Source organism: Syngnathus acus, chromosome 16 (assembly GCF_901709675.1).
Source record: "Syngnathus acus chromosome 16, fSynAcu1.2, whole genome shotgun sequence".
NCBI lineage: Eukaryota > Metazoa > Chordata > Actinopteri > Syngnathiformes > Syngnathidae > Syngnathus > Syngnathus acus.
The window spans coordinates 962,303-981,416 of record NC_051101.1 but is presented as its reverse complement, the minus strand read 5'-3'; the positions used below and the strand labels follow the sequence as shown (position 1 = coordinate 981,416).

Genomic DNA, 19,114 nt, shown 5'->3' with positions numbered 1-19,114 from the left:
CGTGTCTCGGTCGCTAAGGCAACCGATGCTTTTTTTTTTTGCTCCCCCTTTGCGCTCGTGTCTCCACTTTTCTCCGCCTCATTCCCTCTCTCCCCTCGCCAGAGGTAGGCACCGCTTTGCGTCGCGGGTGACATTTGTTTGGAATTTGGGTGGTCAAGAAGTAGTCGAGTTGGCCCAAATAGTCATCGGGGAGTATTGGCCGCGCGCGCGCACGACGTGCATGCCGTCACCGACGATGATTGATTGGCTTGGCCGCGAAAGCGTGATCGCCAGCTACTTTTTTAGCCATTGGGCGTGCGGTGCGTTAAAACTTTAAATGGCCCGCGAGAAGCGTGTATGTTTCCAATCGATTAGAGAGCCAATCCGATCACAGTGCAGATCCTGGATAGAGAGAAAATCGGGACACTCCCCCTTTGTTTTCCTCTCTTTTGCTCGTTTTGTCTCAGAGATGATAGGCGTGCCGCTGCGTGAGTGAACACAGAGAAGCGATGGAGAGATGGTAAGATGGCAAAGGGAAAAACCAGGCAACTTGTGGCCCCTCATTAACCTTTGTCTTCTCCTCCAGTTCCATCGCTCCCGTCGCACGACTGAGCGCCCTCGTCTCCCTCGTCCTAGTCGCCCTGGTGACGCAGCCCTCCACCTGTCACCGGGACGACGAGAAGCGGGTGGAGGCCCCAGCCGTCCAGCTGTCCGTCACCACCCAGGTGACGCCCACCCCGCTTTGGGCGGTGGTCTGGGGGCCCACGCAGCCGCTGGAGGATGAGACCTACCACCTCCTCTTCAGCCAGGAAACGGAGCAGCTGCGCGGGCATGGGAGTCAGAGGGAGGCCAACACCGTCGCCGCGTCCTCCGAGGACTGGCTGTACCCCGACGTCAGCGCGCATCCCAAAGAGGAAGTGCCCCCGAAGTCCCGGAACCAAGAGGGGGTGGAGGACGGGGGGGCGGCGGAGGAGGCCGAGCTGGAGGAAGGTGGGTACAGCGGGGAATGACGTGCCGCATTGCCAAGAATGCTCCTGGGAATTAATTGTCACGTTGGTGAAGGCTGATGCTCCGCCCCCATCCGCCGACTGCATCTGGAAAGCCTTATAAAGTTGACATCAAAGACGTCGAGTAATCGGCCTGATCGCCATGGGCCTGCTCGCCATGGGCCTGCTCGCCATGGGCCTGCTCGCCATGGGCCTGCTCGCCATGGGCCTGCTCACCTGCATGCAGAAGACGTGGTGCAATGGCCGTTTCGGTCGGAGGCCAGACTCTTTTTACACATCCAATTTCATAATAAGCTGCCCTCATTGATTTCTACTTCTGTTCTTGCGCAATTATGCACGGTCACGCTTGGAGAATCGTAACAGCGTGCGCGTGCATGTGTGTTACAGTGGACCCTCAGTTCTACGTCACTGTGACCATCTCCACGCTGCTCATCCTCACCGCAATCATCATCACGGCAAAACTCTGGTAGGAACTTCCTCCTCTTATTTACGATCACGCAGCGTTGGGCTAGATATTTGCTACCCGCGGCCCGTCTTCTAGCGTTACGCCACAGTCATAGAAAACATGCTACAAAATCCCAAGTGTGTCATACGCATGCATCATCACAAGCGCTTGAGAACGGGACAAAAATATGGATTGAAAATACTGTACTAGATATCGATTAGTGAATGTATTGCTCTGATCAATTAGGGGACAGAAAAATACTGACAGCGCTGTGGTTCTATGCGAACAAACTTGATATGGGATCGGTTCGAGAAACAATTTCATTGCTGATAGAGGATGAAGTGACATGAAGTGGCACAACAGATTCCTCACGACTCAAGTTGCATTATTTCAAATCGTTGGCGTTCTCCGTTTAGAATGTCGCTGGCATAGGTCATCAATATATCGTGTATGCTCTCAGTTGGCTTGCCAAGCAAAAAGCAGGTACGCTGAATTTGAAGCCTCCCGCTGGCGCAGGGCGGCGGCAGCTGAGCAAGCTCTTTCAAATGTCCACGTGTTTGGAGGCCCATGTCGCCGCAGCCAAGCCAGGCCAGCGTCAGCGCTAGCCAGCGCCAGCATAGGGAGGAACCAAGCTGTCAAGGCCTTGGTGGCCCTGTAATGAACCCAGGAGCTCTTCTGTGGAGGAGGCTAAGGCATCACCACACCAGCTTGGATCCCAGCTGCCATCAGCCTGTCTGCGCGTTTTGACCTTGGTGGCCCACTGAGACTGCTGCCTCATTAATGTGAAGGCGATTATTATTATTCTACACTATTCACTTTATTCTTCCGCTTCTTCTTCTATTTTATTCTCCTCACTTTTTGTCCTGCTACTCGTTCAACATAATTCATCCAATTCACTCCATTCCAATTTCGACATATTCCAAAAATATATATACATATTCAAAAATTTCAAGTTTTCACGTTTAAAATTTCTGCAAAATTTTAATTAATTTCGTTTGTCACTCCTAATTTCTACATTTTTCAACCGATTCAACCCATTCCAACTTCTTTTGCCTACCTATTCCACAACTTCCCACTTACCAAAAATTCAAACTTTTCAATTTTGAAATTCACGCCAAATTCTCCAAAATTTCATTCTTCCCTTCTAATTCCTACATTTTTCAACTGATTTTCAACAATGACGAGACGTGACGCCGCTCGACCGCTCATTTGTTCATATTTGTACAGGTAATGTCTTTAAAGATTTGCTTTCAGTTTTGAACCATGGCAAGCTCGCACCTGTCATATGAGTGCCGGGATGGCGGATGTTGCTTATTTATTACTGCGGCGGAGCTTGCGTGGCCATTAGAGGCAAACGGGGGACTCATCCAGATGATCTAGCGCGCACTTCTGCACTTTGCAGATCGAGTCAATCAAGTCCAGTTGATTTGTCTTCTGCGCCTCGTTTTCCCGCATCTTCCTCTGACGCGTTTTTGAGCTCTTTTATGTCACTTATTGGTGCCTTTGTTCTTCGTCTCTTTACTGCCATTCCTAACTTTTCACTTGAACAGTATTATTCCACTTGAGGTTTGTTAGGTCTAAATACCATCAGACATTAAACCACACGCTGGAAGGAAGAGGAGCAGACAACCAGAACAGGTTTACTCGCGAGGAGAACGATAGAGAGGAAACTCAGTTACAATCTCCATCAATTCTGAGTCCTTACTTCACGTGCTCCTCTATTTAATGTTTTGGTTGCCCTGGTTACAGAGGCGTTGCTACATTAAAGGGAGGGGAGATTGTGTCTGTAGCAACGCTGATTAGCTAAGGAATGTAGTGTGGTGTGAATTAGCACTTCATTGTCGGCCCGTGACCCCCGCAGAATTTGTAGGATCGCGTATAGTGGATTGTAGCCACCGTCCAGAGCTGCATATGTGTGTCGAGGTGTGCTAAAATCATCAGGCTGATCACATCAAGCTTGAAGAAAGGCCCAGGACAGGACAGGACAGGACAGGACAGGACAGGCGTTTCTCAGGTCAGATAAGAACAGATTTGCTGTTCTTGTTTTTGGATTCTGCAAGGAATCCTCTGGCATTTTTACAAATCACGTTGGTTTCTGCATTGTCACCATGGGCAGAAACCTTGTCTGTCCAATTTCGAGTCATTTATGAATTTTTCAAAAATCCAAACTGCCTGTGTGTCATCTGATATTTTCACAACCAAATGAAATCACTCGAAAACCAATCTACAATTTTGTTCACGGTCTGGGTTGGGATAATGTCCAAATCCAGCCCTTGAGGGGTTGCATTTTTCCCTCTGCCGACGAACGCAAATCAAATGATCGGCGAGCGCCGCTGTAGCCCGATAAAGATCCTGATCACTTCAATCAAATGTGTTGGAAAGAAACGAGGAAAACATGCAGCGGGGTGGTCAGAAGCCCTTGGGAAGAAGATGTGGACATGCCAGGTTTGGTAGTACATGGCGGCACTGGGTTAGCACTACGGATTTTGTTATTGTGGTGTTGGGACCTCAAGAATCTGCATTAGCATTCCAAAAGTCACTGCGCAGGAGAGAAAACGTTTGCAAGTATGAAGCAGAAGATGCTCGCAACATCAACATCGGAGATAATGATTTGTTTTTAGTAGCGACACTTTTTTGACAGCTTTAATCTGAGCATGTCTAAATCTATCAATACATCAGCGGCAAACAACAAAGTGAGAACCAAGTTCATATTTTTGATCGACACAACCCCCCCTCCCAAAAAAACTATCCATCCCTTTGTAGCGAACTGATTTGACTTCAGTCGACGTAACAACACGCTCTGCCGAGAGCATCAAAACCGAGCAGCTTCCTCCTTTGAGGATGACTCCGGTGGAGTTCAGTCGAATTTGTGACATGTTGGCTGTGAAACACAAGGCAGCATTTCGACTGTGAACAAGCGAGGCGCCGCTGTCGTAGTCCAATGTCGTTATGCAGGTGCCAACACGGCTTGATTCAAAATTGCGGGTCTCCGACAGACGAGAGTTTTGGTTGCGTGTAGAACAGCTCACCTTTCAAGCTTTTGTGAATCCAGCACCAGCAGCCAGTTTCACATTAGCATCATGAAATGTTTTTAGCAGCGTTAATGCGTTTGTCGATGTGAAAACGACTGCGCCGTTCTCGACAAGCTTTCTCGTTTCTCATGCTGGGCACTGAGCTGCGTTTACATCCGTAATTCTCATGTTTGATCCACCGAATTGTTTTCATTTCGCCCCAACAGTCTTTTTCTCTTCCAGCATGCGCATGTTTGACAGATTTTAGCCTCTGCATTGCCATGTCAATCAAATCTGAAGAGGGCCTTCCCAATCGATCGTGTTAGCCAAACTTAAACTACGAGCAGGATGATTAACTTTTTTGAAAATACTTTTTGGGATACAAAATTCTGGCTCTCTACGTGTTGGGTCTTTGGTCCAATCGCTTTTGTGCCTGTATCCATCTAGAATATGAGCAATGTTTCCGGCAGATTTAAAATTTGACGACATCAGCATTTTTCCATCATCCGATTGGTAGCTCAGAGCAACCCAATTTTGGCGTACCCAACACACGTTAAATGATCAGCGTTGCTGCCGAGTGTGACGTGTTTATTTTTGTTCTGTTTTGATCACGTGAGTTGCGACGTATCAATTCTGTACTGCTCTCATGACAGTAAGAGTTGTGTGCTGTTGTTTTTTCTTTTTTCTGTATAATAATGATAGTTGTTGAGGTATTAAGAGGTGGGTTGGGTCCACACTCAAGGCCACATTCTACTTTCTTCACCTCCCTCCAGTTCTGATCGCAGCTGTTCGCAGCATCCGCCGCCGCTATCTCGCGGCGTGGCCCTGCCCCTCTCTCGCGCACTCCCGTGCTCGCTGGCGTCTGAGGAGAGCCAGCAGACGCTGCACAGCACCTCCTTCTCCGACCGGGAGAGGTAACAACTCGCTTAATAAAAGTGAGCAGCGTTTGTTCTCCGAGGAGCTTGCAGGCCAGGAGTGTTGACAACTATTCAGTCTTGTTTCTGATGAGTCACTCTGGGGGGAGGGGGGGGGGGGACGCGGAACGATTGTGTTCAAGAGTATTTGGAGTTAATCTCAATAAGGATAACAATAGTGCTGCACTCCTTCTCAGTCCCTCGGGATGCAGCTTGAGTGCTTTCAGCTGCGCTCAACCTGGCTTCAGACTACCATTGGTTTTTTCAACACCTTTTCTTGTTTTGTCTCTTGCTGTGTCAGGATCCCGGTGGTGAACCTGTAAGGCTTCTCTTTTTCCACTTCGACGGAGCCTCCAGAATTTGTTTTTTCTTCCCGCCTGCAGCAGCATTTTTCATTTTCTCCCAAAGTGTGAAATACGCGGAGGGACCGCAGTTATTGGACCGCCGCAGAAGCCCCTCTACTTCCCTGAGGTCTTAAACCTAAATTCATCACGCCTCCCTCCCTCCCTTCTTTCCCCACACGTTCGGCGTAAATTTCCTGTGCACGGCTCCGAGCTGTGCCAAACGCAGAGCTGCTGTGACAAATCCACAAACAAACAATTTAATAGCTGTGCAGCATCCCAATTTCCATCTCTGCGCTTCCAGTCACACATGTACACCCCCTCCCCCCAAAAAAAGAAAGTTTTTGTGCATGTACCGTATTTTTCGGACTAAAAGTCGCTCTGAGTACAAGCCGAATCAGCCATAAAATGCACAATAAAGAGGAAAAAAACATATAAGTCGCACCGGAGTTTAAGTCGCATAGTGGGGGAAATTTATTTGACAAAATCCAACACCAAGAACAGACATGAACCAGCAACAACAGGCTAAACGATACGGAATGCTAACGTGACAAACACAAACGAGGAGCTGAGAACGGGCCTGACGTAACATTAACAGTTATCCAAATAACTATAACATACGTATATATATCAAATAGCTATAATATAAAGAACCATTTTATCAAACCATCTGTGTCACTCCAAATCATTAAATCCATCGATCAAATTCTTCGTCCTTTATGTAAACAACGCCACGTGTGCGCCGCTGACGTCGTCAGTTGCAGTTCAAATTAGCGAGTAATCCCTCGCTACGTCGCAGTTCGTTTATCGCGGTTTCGCTACATCGCGGATTTTTGAATTTTGAAAATTTGTGAATAATTTAAAAAAAAAAGCGACTTATACTCTGAAAAATACGGTAAATTGTGGGTGTCAGGCATTTTGGTCAGGTGCCACATCTTGGTTGGGCTGTTATGACGGTGGGAACATGCAAGTTTCGGACAGGCGGACAAACGCCCCTGCGCTTTGATACAACAGCCGTGGTTTTGTGGAGGGGACACTCTCACGGTTATGTTGCTTTCAATTCATTCCAATGGGGAATGGGGAGAGCGCGGTTGCAGAACCAATTAATTTTTTATCAAGGCACCACTGTGCGTAATTACATTCTATTCAAGCGCAATGAACCGACACTTATTGATTAATTAATTTTCAATAGATTTCGCACAATAGATGTAAAGGACTCACTGCAAAATAGGGCCGCAACTGACGATAATGATGAAGAATCATTTTTGGGATGAATTAATTCATTTCAATTCCCACCCCTTTAATCAAAAACAGGATATTATTTCAAACTTGCAGTCCGGAAATACCGTATTTTTCGCACCATAAGGCGCACTGGATTATAAGGCGCACCCTCATTGAATTTTTAATTTCGAAATGATTTCATATATAGGGGGCACCGGATTAAAAGGCGCATAAACTCAAAGCTATACTGCAACAAACTGAGGTTGACGAGGGTTGCGGTATGCATCCACTAGCCCAGGGGTGTCCAAACTACGGCCCGCGGGCCGCCAGTTTTTATTGGCCCGCAGCAAAGAAGAAGTACTGGGCAGGCTAACGAGTTAGCGGAAATATGCTAATTCACGATCGTGCTAACACGCGCAAACGGACCTCTAAAGGAAATTAAACGAACATTTGGAGCAATACTACATTGTCCTAAAGGTTAGTTTGTAAAGAGACGGTTGCCTTGTTTAAGGATTTCAACTTAAAGAGACACTATCAGACTAAACATGCGAACACAAACGACCAACTAACAGGGAGTGACCGCGCTGATAAAGTGAAGCAGCTCCAAGCTGAACTGGCATCACAACAGCGATTCTTCACACGGGACTGTGAGTCAAAAATAAATATTACTAAAGCAAGCTACGAAGTGGCCATGTTAAGACTGTTGATGTTATGGACCTGTAGACCTGACACAAACTATTATTTTCTGAAAGATAATGTAAATGACAAGAGCAAAATTCACTAGTTTTAAGTTTTAATAATAACAGACAACTTTGCATTACTTATAACTCCCGTTTAAAATGTTCATGAGGCAAAAGTAATTTTAAACTCATGTAAATTTAAGGTATTTCATACAGTTTGTTCAATGTTATCTGACTCTTCAGATATGAATGAAAGGCAGAATTTGTGTTTTTAGAGTTGTTCACATCTGCCTGAGTGACTCATATTTGGTTATTTTGTCATTTGAAAAATAAAGACAATTGTGACAATGAAATTTGTTTTATAACAGTGTGTATTTGCATGACATTTTTGTAGTTAAAAAATGTCCGAAAAAACTATTGGCCCCCGGGCCCCTTCACTTTATCAAATCTGGCCCTCCTTGCAAAAAGTTTGGACACCCCTGCACTAGCCAATGAGCCCTCTGTAAACAATCGCGTTTCTCAAACTATCTCCTATAAAATGATCGGAACTGACTAAAGTTCGATCTAACACCTTGGTACTGCTTACTTATGTTTCCCTTAGCCTCGTGTGTATAGCAGCTATCATTATAGCATTAGCAACCCGCAAACTCCCATTAGCCTCAGCTCGCAGACTCCCATGAGCCTCAGCAAAGTGTCGTGGCAGCCAATGTTCCCTCTAAGCTGCGCGCGTGCGCAATCGCGCACTGCCCGCACGTTCTCAGCGCACAAGAAATCTATCCAGCGCATAATCATCCACCCCCCGAAGCGAACACGCAGCGTTGGACGCCCCATTAATTTACGTTAACTTTAACTACCCCCTGCCATCAAGCATGAGCATCTACAAACAAGGCGTGGTGTATCTGACAAATCCGTTTGGCCAACAGGTAATGTGATGAACATCCATCCATCCATCCATCCATCCATCCATCCATCCATCCATCCATCCATCCATCCATCCATCCCACTTCTCCCCACGGGGGTCACGGGCGTGCAGTCCCAGCAGTCATCGGCAGTAGGCGGGGGACACCCTGAACCGGTTGCCAGCCGATCGCAGACAAAACCATTTGCCCTCACACTCAGGGGCAATTTGGAGTGCTCAATTGGCCTACCAAGCATGTTTTGGGGATGTGGGAGGAAACCGGAGTGCCCGGCGAAAACCCACGCGGGCACGGGGAGAACATGTAAACTCTACACAGGGAGCGTCGGAGTTGGAATCGAACCGGCACCCTCCTATCTGTGAGGCGGACGTGCTAACCAGTGTGCCACCGAGCCGCCCCTGTGATGAACATGTCACGCTCCAAAAGCACCTCAAGCCTTGGAAAATGCAAAGTCTTTTCCTCATGATTGCGTTCCTTAATTGTCTGGCATTTGGATGGCTCTTTGCTCACACCGGGTGTGCGCCGATGACTGAATCACAAACGAGCTTCCAAATATTCATCAGCAAAATATGTCTTCACTTGACAACAGAGACAAATCTATGGCGAGAGCCAAGGACGGTTGCAAAAAGGCGACATTTTATTTATTTATTTATTTTCTTGTCTTGTGGTTTTTAGTCCGACACCCGTAGGACGATATCGCCTTGCTGTACCATGCGAGTTCAAGTAAGATAACGCTGGTGTTTTCAACCGCGTCATTTCTGTTTCCCAATCACAGTGGGTGAAATTAACGGCCCTATTCATAAACATGGAGGACAAGATGCACGGTAACAGAATGGGATCACTGTTGTTCTTGATGTTTGGCTCAAATAGCTAATTGAGAGACCAGACAGGTTGTGTGTGTGGGGGGGAGGGGGGAATTAGTTATGACGGTTCAGATAGGACCGAATGGCAGCGGATTATCACAAACAAATCAAAGTGGCCCACTCACCTCATGAACAAGTAGCCGTCGATTGACTTGACGATTTTACAATACTTTGTCTTTTAAAAACTGGCTTTTTTGGGGGGTATTCTCATTTCTTAAAATGGTGAAATGCTGTTGTTTTTACAATTATTTTAAGAAATGAAGTATTTGACTGTGTGTAGTGTAGCGATCTAAATTGAAATAAATGACATTGCCCGTGATATGTACCCGTATCATCTTTTGATGGTGTAAATGCATTTTTTCCTGAATTTCTTGTTGCGCGATGAAATGGGCACGACGCCTTGGCGCTTGCGATGCCCGGGCATCTCCGGAGACGTGCCCTAATTAACGGCTTGACCGTCTAAAGGCGGCCCCCCTTCGGTGAGCTAACATTTAGCGCCAGCCCCCTTTGGAGATGCGCACGTATTAAAAGAGGTGACAGTGACATGAATGAGATCTAGTCTTTTTTTCTTTTTATTTCCCAACAATTTATTCTCAACTGAGCGGGGAGGGGAAACGGCAAAAAGGAGCCCAAGTCAAAGGGAGCGCGTTGAAAGCATTAAAAATGACAAAAACGCATGAGAGAAGCTCCCGCTTTTGGGCCGAGGCGACTGACTATCCACTCTTGTTCATGCTTTTAAAAAAAAAAGAAAAAAAAAAAGAAGAAAAGTCAGGAAAGAGGACGCCGTCGTTGGCGCAATCCCATCCAGATGACATTAGGTGACTAAACAAAAAACTAAACGTTCCCCGTGGGAGCGGCGGTGGCGAGGGCCTCGCCCATCACTGTGTTTGAACGCTTCTGTTTTTGTCCCGTGAGCGTGCCGATGGGTGGTGCCGTTTGTCACATCTTCAGTTGGACTTGGACCAGATCTTGCCGCTGCCTCGCAGTCTGGCGAGTAGAGAATAAGGCCAAGGGTTATTTGGGTGATTTTGTGTTTTTGTTTGAACAAATAAGAGGGAGGGTAGAAGCGCTGATATTCATTTGTCAATTGCTCTGCTCATTTTGGTTGGCTGTCATGCAGCATTCTTAAGCGGACCGTCGCAAGGATTACAGGAGACATTCCAAATTGCTGTCCGAATGTCGGCAAAATCATAGTCACCCGACGGCTAAAACGAGCACAATGTTGAGCAAGCGCGCTACAATGAGCAACGAGCGACACCCCTCGTTGACCAGTTTCCTCAAGGGTAAGGGTCCTCTCTCCTGAACACCCGGAGGTGTCAGTACTTTGATATCAAAGGCGGAATTATCACCTTGTTCTCAAATCAGCTTTTGGTTTGAACGCCAAATGTCTTCAAGAAAAACAAAGGAATACACCTAGCCATTGCGCTACGTCGGCGTTATGGAGAACCGACTTTGTCATTGATTGTCTACAACTTTGCTACTACTTTGATTGAGACACCTGGCAACTGCTTTAAATGGTGAAAAAAAAAAGTCCTTCCAGCGGGCGTCTTCACTAGCTTTAATTACGGGATTGAGGTTAAGCTATCATTAACGGGGATTTCAAAACATGGAGTGAAACTTGGGGGCCTCAGCCTAAGTTGCGCAAGCCGCCACCACCACGTTGAAACAAACGAATGAATAAAGAGATTAGTCATAGATGGCGACATCTCAAAGGGTGTGGACGGTGTGCTGACATTTTACAATCCGGGACAGATGAGTGGTCGGAAGCTGGCGGCAGAGGCGAACGAGCCCGACAGCTATCTTTTGAGTGTTTCTTGATAAAAACTTACCAATATATTAACGTTGCTCTCATGGCGTTCATTTCATGTTGGAGGAGATGCTTAGCCAATACATATTTGGAAAGCACGTGTTCCCAAGGCCAAAGCGCTTCACCACAAACAATAAAATGTCATAAATATGACGCGTTGGCCTTTTAAAGCTTTTGGAGGGAAACGAACGAAGGACACTCAATTGCGTCACCAACCAAATGAAAACGTTTCGATGGTACTCACCCTTTCACCTTGGAACTTTTTTTTCCCGGTTGTCGCAGTTCCTGAGAGGAGGCAGGGTCCCGTGGTTCGGCCGGCTGGTCGGCATCCTGATTGGACGCCGCGCCGGCGGGGGCGGGACCCGACGAAGGTGAGGCCGCGCTGGCCTTCAGGGTTTTCTGCAGGTTTAACACCTGAGGAAGAGTCACCAGCGGGTCACCACAGACGTTTGGGCCACAAGTAGAGGACGGAAAAAAACCTCGAGCCAATAATAGCCTGCGGCCTCAACTGTTAATTGACTATCGTTGCGTGGCCAACAATTTGAAATGGACATTCTTTCCATATTTTTACCCATGACATAAAATGTACAAATGTGTGCAGCCTAAAACAAGAAAAGTAGCTCAAATTTGAAAGTTCACTCGTTAGTGGCTGAAAATACAAAATGTGCTGTCGTTTTCTCAAGTCTCATGTCGTTTGCGGTCACAGTGACATTTCATCACGTCGCTTTATCACACGGAAGATGCTCAAGTCGGAGAAATGACTTTGGTAAGAGAGGGATGGGGGACTGCCCGTCACTTGAAGCACTTGAGCCAGGAAAAAAAAAGTCTACTTGGGGATTTCTTCTGAAATATCACGGGTCGCCTATAGAGGAAAGGGCTGGCAGCGGCGGCGACGCCACTGACCTCCGTTTCCACTTGAACTTTGACTTTCAGCTGGCTCTCACGGTATTGATTGGCCCGGGAGACTTGCTCTTCGATGCCGCACAGCACCGCCTCGCAGCCCGCGCACCTGTGAGGAGAGCATAAGTGCGGCCATGGAGGAGGGGGGCCAGGAGGGGCCGAGCCAGGCGACGAGACCGTCACGTCACTGACCACTCCTGCAGAGTGTTGACGATGTTGGGCAGCTCGTCGGGGCCCAGGTCGCGGCCCACACTGCAGTCCACCTCTACCTGCTGGTTGCGCTGGTCCAGTTTGCCCCGGATGATGTCGCAGTACACTGCCTCGATCAGCAGGTCCTCCAGCTCGCGCACGTTCTTCAGCTCCAGCTGCTGCAGGAGCAGCGAGTACGGCAGGCACTGAGGGGGACAAAGCAACGCGCAGCGCGTCACGTGGCGTCCTCTCGAGGAAATGGTGCATTTGCTGAAATGGCTAAGGAGGAAGCTGGGAACGGTCTGCCAGGCTCGTCGAGAGTCGTGAGATTAAATGTGGCAGAACACAGCAAGGAAAGAACCGTGGCGGGACGTCAGATAGGATGAAATGAGGCAATAATGAGGCAAAATCACACTCAGGCTGGTCAAGTACATCATCGTGGCTGCAATTTTATTCTTAAACCCTATTGGGATGGGATTAGTTTCATGTGGTATTCTTAGTGGAAATTTAGTCTCGTCCAAACGTGACATGTCAGTGAACATTACAGTGACTTTTACCTTCTATAATACGGTCCGGTGAAACTACCGTAGGTAATGTTAATCCCGTCCGAATGCGACCCCCAGTGTAAAAAAGACTCATGTATTTCACGTTTCCGGTCCGTTTTGGCTTTCGCGGCGCATACGGCAAGCGCGAGCCAAAACGCTAGTTGCCAATGAGTTGAGCCGTCTGTCGGGCAGTTACAGCGAGTAAGATTCGAGTTTGTCTTTGAAGTTGCGTTTGTGCCTTCCTCCGTGCATCCATCGAGTGTGCGTCCGTGTGAGGTACGTGATGTCGCCATTCGATGTGTTTATTATCTTTCTATCAGTGCCTGTTGAGTTTTCTACTGGCATTTGTGTGTGCTCACGCTAAGGGTAGCTCACGCCGCATTATACAACTGTGTGTTATTTAGCTCAATTTCACCCGTTTAAGTGCCTTGTATCAACCCTTAATGGTGGATGACGTGCTGTTGTTCTCTGCTCCAGAAACCACACTCATAATTCTATAAATTAATCCCACATAACATCCAAAGACCCATCCATACCTGCCTGGCGCCCCACACAGGTAAACGCGTCAACCCATAACTCACCTGATTGGACATCGGATACTACTGGCCACCATCAAAACAGTGTAGACACCCCCTTTTCAGCCTTATTTGGAGTTCTGTTTGTTTTTTTATTTGAATGTTGGATAAAGTGGAAAAGTCAATCTCCTGTCTCCTGCTTATTCCACCATTTTGCCCTCTGGTCGGCGCCCTGAGCTTCAGTAAGATGAAAATTTGAACCACACGAATACAGTCAAGCTAACCACCTCCCTATTGACAACGTTTCCTCTACACTCAGTAAATATTTATGTAATATCACATCCTGTTTTAAAATAGTTAGCCGCACTTTTAAGAACATGGAGGGGCTTGAAGACGCACTCAGTTTTACGGACAGTCAAAATTCCCCGACATTCTTTACCATACGTTCTGAACGCACATGCCGAAGACCAATGAAAAGGCTTCAAAGGTCCACAACAGTTATCAGAAGCACAAAACTTCTTATTGCTTTAGGTAATGTAAATCCTTCCAATAACCTATTCTACTAGATCCCAATAACCTATTCTACTAGATAAGGCAGTATTTCACATACTAATTATTAATTATTTAAATTTAATCACTATTATTTAATTATTAAAACAAGAGCATGCACATGCTGACAAGGGGTAATGGCAGGGCGTAAACACATTTACTCCACCCATGCTTAGTAACATTACAGAGATTTCTAGTCCCGTCCGAATTGAACATTTCAAACGGTGATTACTCTGCATACCCCTGTAAAACTAATCCCGTCCGAATAGGGCTTTAAGCACGCGTGTAAAAGCGCCGATGATTCGTTCAAAATAACCCACGTTTTAATTTTTTAGCGAATAGGTCATTGGTGCGCGTACCTTGAGGTTGGAGGCCAGGCTGATGATGGACAGATGGCGAAGTTTGTTCTGCTGAGCGGGCGTCAGCTCCGGGAGGGACGCCGCTCGCTCTGGGAAAGAATGACAATTGCTCAGCGATGCATTGCACCAGAGGACTTGAAAAAGCAGGCGCCTCCAATGTGCGCCTCTTTGCCGCAGTCCTCTCGTGTTATCAAAACAAGTGGTGCCGCTAAGATGCTGTCATTAAAAAAAATGTAAGTAGCCATAAACTCTGAGCAGACCCTCCCTGATGTTAAACGAGAAAGTCTGTAAGGCTTCGCAAACAAGGCTCGGCGGGAAAACAGAAAATATGATGCCACATATCATCTGCAGTTCAAGAATTAGACAAACAAGCTTCATGGAAAATGCCCGATGTGGCCACGAATAATGAGGAGGGACATGAAGGTTAGTGTCGTGTTTTTGTGCGTCTTGTTTTGACACAGACAGCAACGAGTCTGTCTGAAAGGAGTACAGTAATTAGCTTGTGAGAAGCTGCCCGCGGCCCCTCCCGAGACCATGTTTATTTCATACCTGCGAGTCTGGGCGCCCACTTCGCAGCCACAAAATACAACCCTGTGATAAAATGTAAGGGAGATACGCGCTCGTCATTCGCGTGTGGCATCGTACCTTTGTAGTCGCAGTAGGTTCCGTAGGCAAAGAGATTGAGGAGCTGGTACATTGGGGCGTGAGGGCCGTTCTCCAGCTGGCCAAAGATAAAACCAAGACCAGATTGCAGGAAATGAGGAACAAGAGCGGCTGAGTAGAGAAATATTTGCCCATCTGCCACGACGATAAAAAACGTTTGGGGTTCTTTCTGAAATTGCTTTAAAATGCCATAAGATGGCGCCAAAGCCCCATCAAATAGAAAAGTGCTTTGATGCCAACCGAGAGAGAGGAGTTTCAATCCAAAGCCCTGCCGGATACAATAGCAGCACTTTGGCGCCCCCCTGCCCATATTGTCAGAGGTCCATTTTTCAACCTTTTTGGAGCGGGGTGTCAAGTCGTTGGAGGTTTGGCCATTTGTTGAAGGCCCGAGTCATCCGCTTGCTCGCGGTCAACGTGGGATTGGCCAATCGCAAACAAGGACGCCTTCCATTGGCACTATTGTGCATTTTTGCTGGGTGTTTTTTGTTTCTTGTCATGAATTCCACAATCCAGGCAACTTCGGGCGTTCAGAAGACAGAACAGGAAAAAAAACGGGAATGAGCCGAGAGATGGGATTTGGAATAAATCTTGCTTAAAGTAAAGAAGCGTACTTGCAAATTAGCTGCTCGGGCACGCAAGATGAATATGCATATTAGTACAAAGCCACTGCGCGGGGCCATTTCACTTTGCAAACATTAGAAAGGGAGCCGCTTGACGTTCATCATGCACACTTCGCAAGATACGTACATCTACACCATCTAATGAGTGCTGGATTGGTAATTGCCTAAAAAAAAGATCATTTTAATTGCCACCATGTGGATCATTATTAGCACTCCGAATAATGCTCAGCGTTAACTTGCCAATTTAACAATGGACCCGAGTTGGCCAGTGGATCCACGTGGCCTACAGCTGATCCTCACATTTTGTCTTTGGTTAGCGACCGATAGGTCGCCCATGCGCCGAGCACACGGCAGCGCCTCGAATGATCCAAAGCCCATTTTGCTCAGGCGGCATCGCCCGAGCGGGGCGCTTACCTCTCGGACGTTAGGCAGCTCCAGGATGTTGGAGAAGACGTAGAGGCCGGGGGTCTCCAGCAGAGAGCTGACGGCCTGGGCCAGCGCTGAGCCGGACAGAGACAGGATCTGCTCCGCCTCCATCTACAAGAAAAGAGAGACGCCAACGGCCACTTAAGGTGTCGGCCGCGCATTCAAGGAATAGCTTTCTAACCGCCGGCGCTCAATGCCACAGAACAGACTTTTGGGGACTCCCTCTGCTTGAGCTGCAGGCATTTTCAAAACCATCCATGTCATGAACACACATTTCATGAGGAATGGGCACGTACCGATACCAGCCTTATTTTAAGGTATCGGTACTCGGGTCGTCACAAGAACAGACACTTCCAGTACCAATTCGGTACCAACAGGCAAAAAAACCCATCAATACCAGTTTTTTTTTTTGTGGTACCGTCGGAACTGAATATTTAACTTTTCACTCGGCGAGCTGTGTCAATCCTTACCAGAACTGAATGGGGGCGTATGTGCACGCGAGCAGCACGGAGCAGCCGTCAGCGGCGCTGAAGAAGAAGAAAACTTTCGGTCTTTCATAACAATGGCTTCAGCAAGTGGGAGTGGAAGTCCAACACGCCGGCTTGTTGAGAAGCCAGGTCGCTCAAAGAGTCGTGTGTGGAAATATTTTGTATTCGAGGCGGATGCAACCGGAGCAATTATAGATTCGAACAAGCCAACGTGCACAAAATTCTTGAGAGGTTTCCACACCAAAGGTGGAAACACGTCCAACATGGCCAAACACCTTAAAGACTTGTTCAGGGAATTCAAGGTGAGTGATTTTCAGTTTACTATCACTGTTGTGCCACGTTACATTATAAATACGTTAACCCGAATAAGCCTACGTGCCGTCATTTCGGCATGAGTCAGCTGGGGCGATAAGGTTACCAAATGTATTTAATGTCAAACACATAGACAAAGTGCGCAGACAAAGGCTAAAATATGCAAAATTACATTTGGTCACATGTTGAGGGTGTGCGCGCAAGCCTTCTTGGCTATAGCAGATGGATTAGTGATTTTAAAAATAAGTGGATTCTGTTGTTTTTAATCGTGGTACCGAATTAGTATCGAGAATCGTGGAAAATCACAGGTATTGGTACCAACTACTGAAATTTTGGTATCTTGACAACCCTAATCGGTACTCACGACGGACGGCGGTCGATACCGGTATCCAAGGGTCCCCGTATGGGTGTACTCGAGGGCATTTTGGCCACAAGCATACCATTATGGATAACTCGGGAACAGCAAAAAAAGAAGGATGATTGAACTCGTCCAATTAAAAGTGAAAGAACAAAGCAGCATCATGTGCAATGGACTCGGATCAGCTATTATAAGAGCTTCCTCCCAGAGAGCACAATCATTCAGCTTGCACTTTTATCACTGCGGCCTACGGTTTATTTGTTGCCTTAACTGTTATTATTGCAAGTGTCTGGATGGGGGAAAAAAGGTCCGGTCGGTTTGAACCGGAGTTCTGCAACTTACACAAGAATACAACCTAACCGGGGCCGCACTCAATTAAGGCAAACAAAATAAAAAGTCCTGCAGGCAATAAGTGATAACTCAAGATCACCACCTGTCATTTTTACTTGAGTTGTGCGGAAATTAAAGGCTGCCGCTAAAGCGCTTATAATGTAATGACTTTTGTCACGTTTTTCGCAATTGTAAACAAGAACTAGCCATTTTCCTGATGAGCTGGAGTTTAAATAAGATGCTTTGATGCTATTAGGAGGAAGAAAAACGAGCAAATAGCATCCTCGATACGGCGAACTCTGGCCGAGTCGCACCTTGTCATTAGGAAACTTACAGACTCAAGACGAGGCAGATGACTAGAGCCTTATTGTTGTTTTGCGTGCAGAAAACAACTTGCCATCATTTGATGGCTATCGGCCTGTTCCTGCCTGCTTTGTTTAAGGGAATTAGGTTTAGCAAATCTACATCACAATATCCACACATGCACAAAAGCTATATATAGCTATATATGTTGATGAATTAATACATTTGAATTCTTCTTCCATGAGCGCAGTATTAATCGAAGCAGCATGTTTTGTATCGATTTGCCATATACGACGTATGCTTGCTTTAAAAAATGGGTTTTAGTTCTTCATTCAGGTTCAAATTGTGCATAACGCCACAGTGGCTTACATTATTATTATTTTATTTTATAAGGACACCTTTTAGGAGTAAAACCTTTGTGTAGTTTTGACATTTGGGTAATTTCAATCTTGATAATTTGGGTGGTTGACAAGCAAGTTTGAGACACATTGAAACAGTATATGGCTTAAGAGAAGTGTTACTCAATTTGGGAATGATAAATGCTTCACCTTGAAGCGTGTACATCGACGTTAATACATTTCAATCAAGCCAACTCAAAATGGTAGCAGAGTTTTCACAGCTAAATGTTTTAATTGTGTATAACACTAAAACAAGATGCCTGCGTTCTAAAACGTAGTTAAATATAAATAATCGCCAACTTTGACATTTGGTACCACATTATTTATTCGTTACTTCATTTACTCTGGAAGTAAATTGTACTAGAAATTTCATGTCCTGCGTGTCCCTTGCCTCCTCGGCTATAAGGATTCCCTATCCTATAATAGTGTTTTCCATTCACTAAAGTCTTAAAGACTGATCATTTACCCACCTCACCTGTGTTTTATTATTTGTGCGACTAAAGCTCGGCATGTCAGGCTAGCACATTAGCGTGCACAACGACCACGAAACGCTAGGCCATGGTTTATTCTAAGCCTCTTCGCAGAGAAGAATTAATGTAAACAACTTTGTATGTGACTTAACAAAGGTGTGAAAGCATAAAAGTCACCATAAAATTCTTAAAAATAACACAGGTGTTACCTTGTGTTGATAACAATCCTGTTGTGTCGCCTTCCCGGTGGTTCGTTCACTTCCGCTTAGTTTACGTCCAACAAGACAACGTACTCTCTGATTGGGTAACTGTATGGGGGCAACGTGACGCGGTTTGTAGCTGCATAATGAAGCATCAAGAACAGCGACATCCAGCGGCCATACAATGTCATACCTTCGAGTGGAGATAGCGTCCAAAACACGTTCAAGTGCCCTCTTTGTCATCTGCAATATGTTTTGTGGTTGAGGAAGAAAATAACTAAATAACATGTACCACTTTCACTCT

The 19,114-nt window shown here is 46.4% G+C and overlaps 2 protein-coding genes across 4 annotated transcripts; one reads left to right on the top strand and one right to left on the bottom strand.

The window, feature by feature from the left end:
* The first annotated feature begins 29 nt into the window (after positions 1 to 29).
* Positions 30 to 6,010, top strand: LOC119136466 (PILR alpha associated neural protein). 2 transcript variants are annotated; one of them, XM_037275013.1, is made up of 6 exons: positions 30 to 104; positions 447 to 499; positions 566 to 969; positions 1,374 to 1,452; positions 5,216 to 5,356; positions 5,658 to 6,010. In XM_037275013.1, exons 2-6 carry the CDS (start codon positions 489 to 491, stop codon positions 5,677 to 5,679), a joined length of 657 nt encoding a protein of 218 aa, XP_037130908.1. In that variant the 5' UTR covers positions 30 to 104; positions 447 to 488; the 3' UTR covers positions 5,680 to 6,010. The 2 variants fall into 2 exon arrangements, with proteins under 2 accessions (XP_037130908.1, XP_037130909.1); XM_037275014.1 differs by lacking the exon at positions 5,216 to 5,356.
* A 3,917-nt stretch (positions 6,011 to 9,927) lies between these two features.
* On the bottom strand, positions 9,928 to 18,910 carry cops7a (COP9 constitutive photomorphogenic homolog subunit 7A). Of its 2 annotated transcripts, none has more exons than XM_037275002.1 (8): positions 18,820 to 18,910; positions 15,940 to 16,062; positions 14,888 to 14,963; positions 14,243 to 14,331; positions 12,278 to 12,480; positions 12,089 to 12,194; positions 11,430 to 11,599; positions 9,928 to 10,365 (listed from the first exon to the last, which is right to left on the bottom strand). In XM_037275002.1, the coding sequence occupies exons 2-8, from the start codon at positions 16,060 to 16,062 to the stop codon at positions 10,326 to 10,328; spliced, it is 807 nt and encodes a 268-aa protein (XP_037130897.1). In that variant the 5' UTR covers positions 18,820 to 18,910; the 3' UTR covers positions 9,928 to 10,325. The 2 variants fall into 2 exon arrangements, with proteins under 2 accessions (XP_037130897.1, XP_037130896.1); XM_037275001.1 differs by having other exon boundaries at positions 15,940 to 16,095; positions 18,821 to 18,890.
* Positions 18,911 to 19,114: the final 204 nt, after the last annotated feature.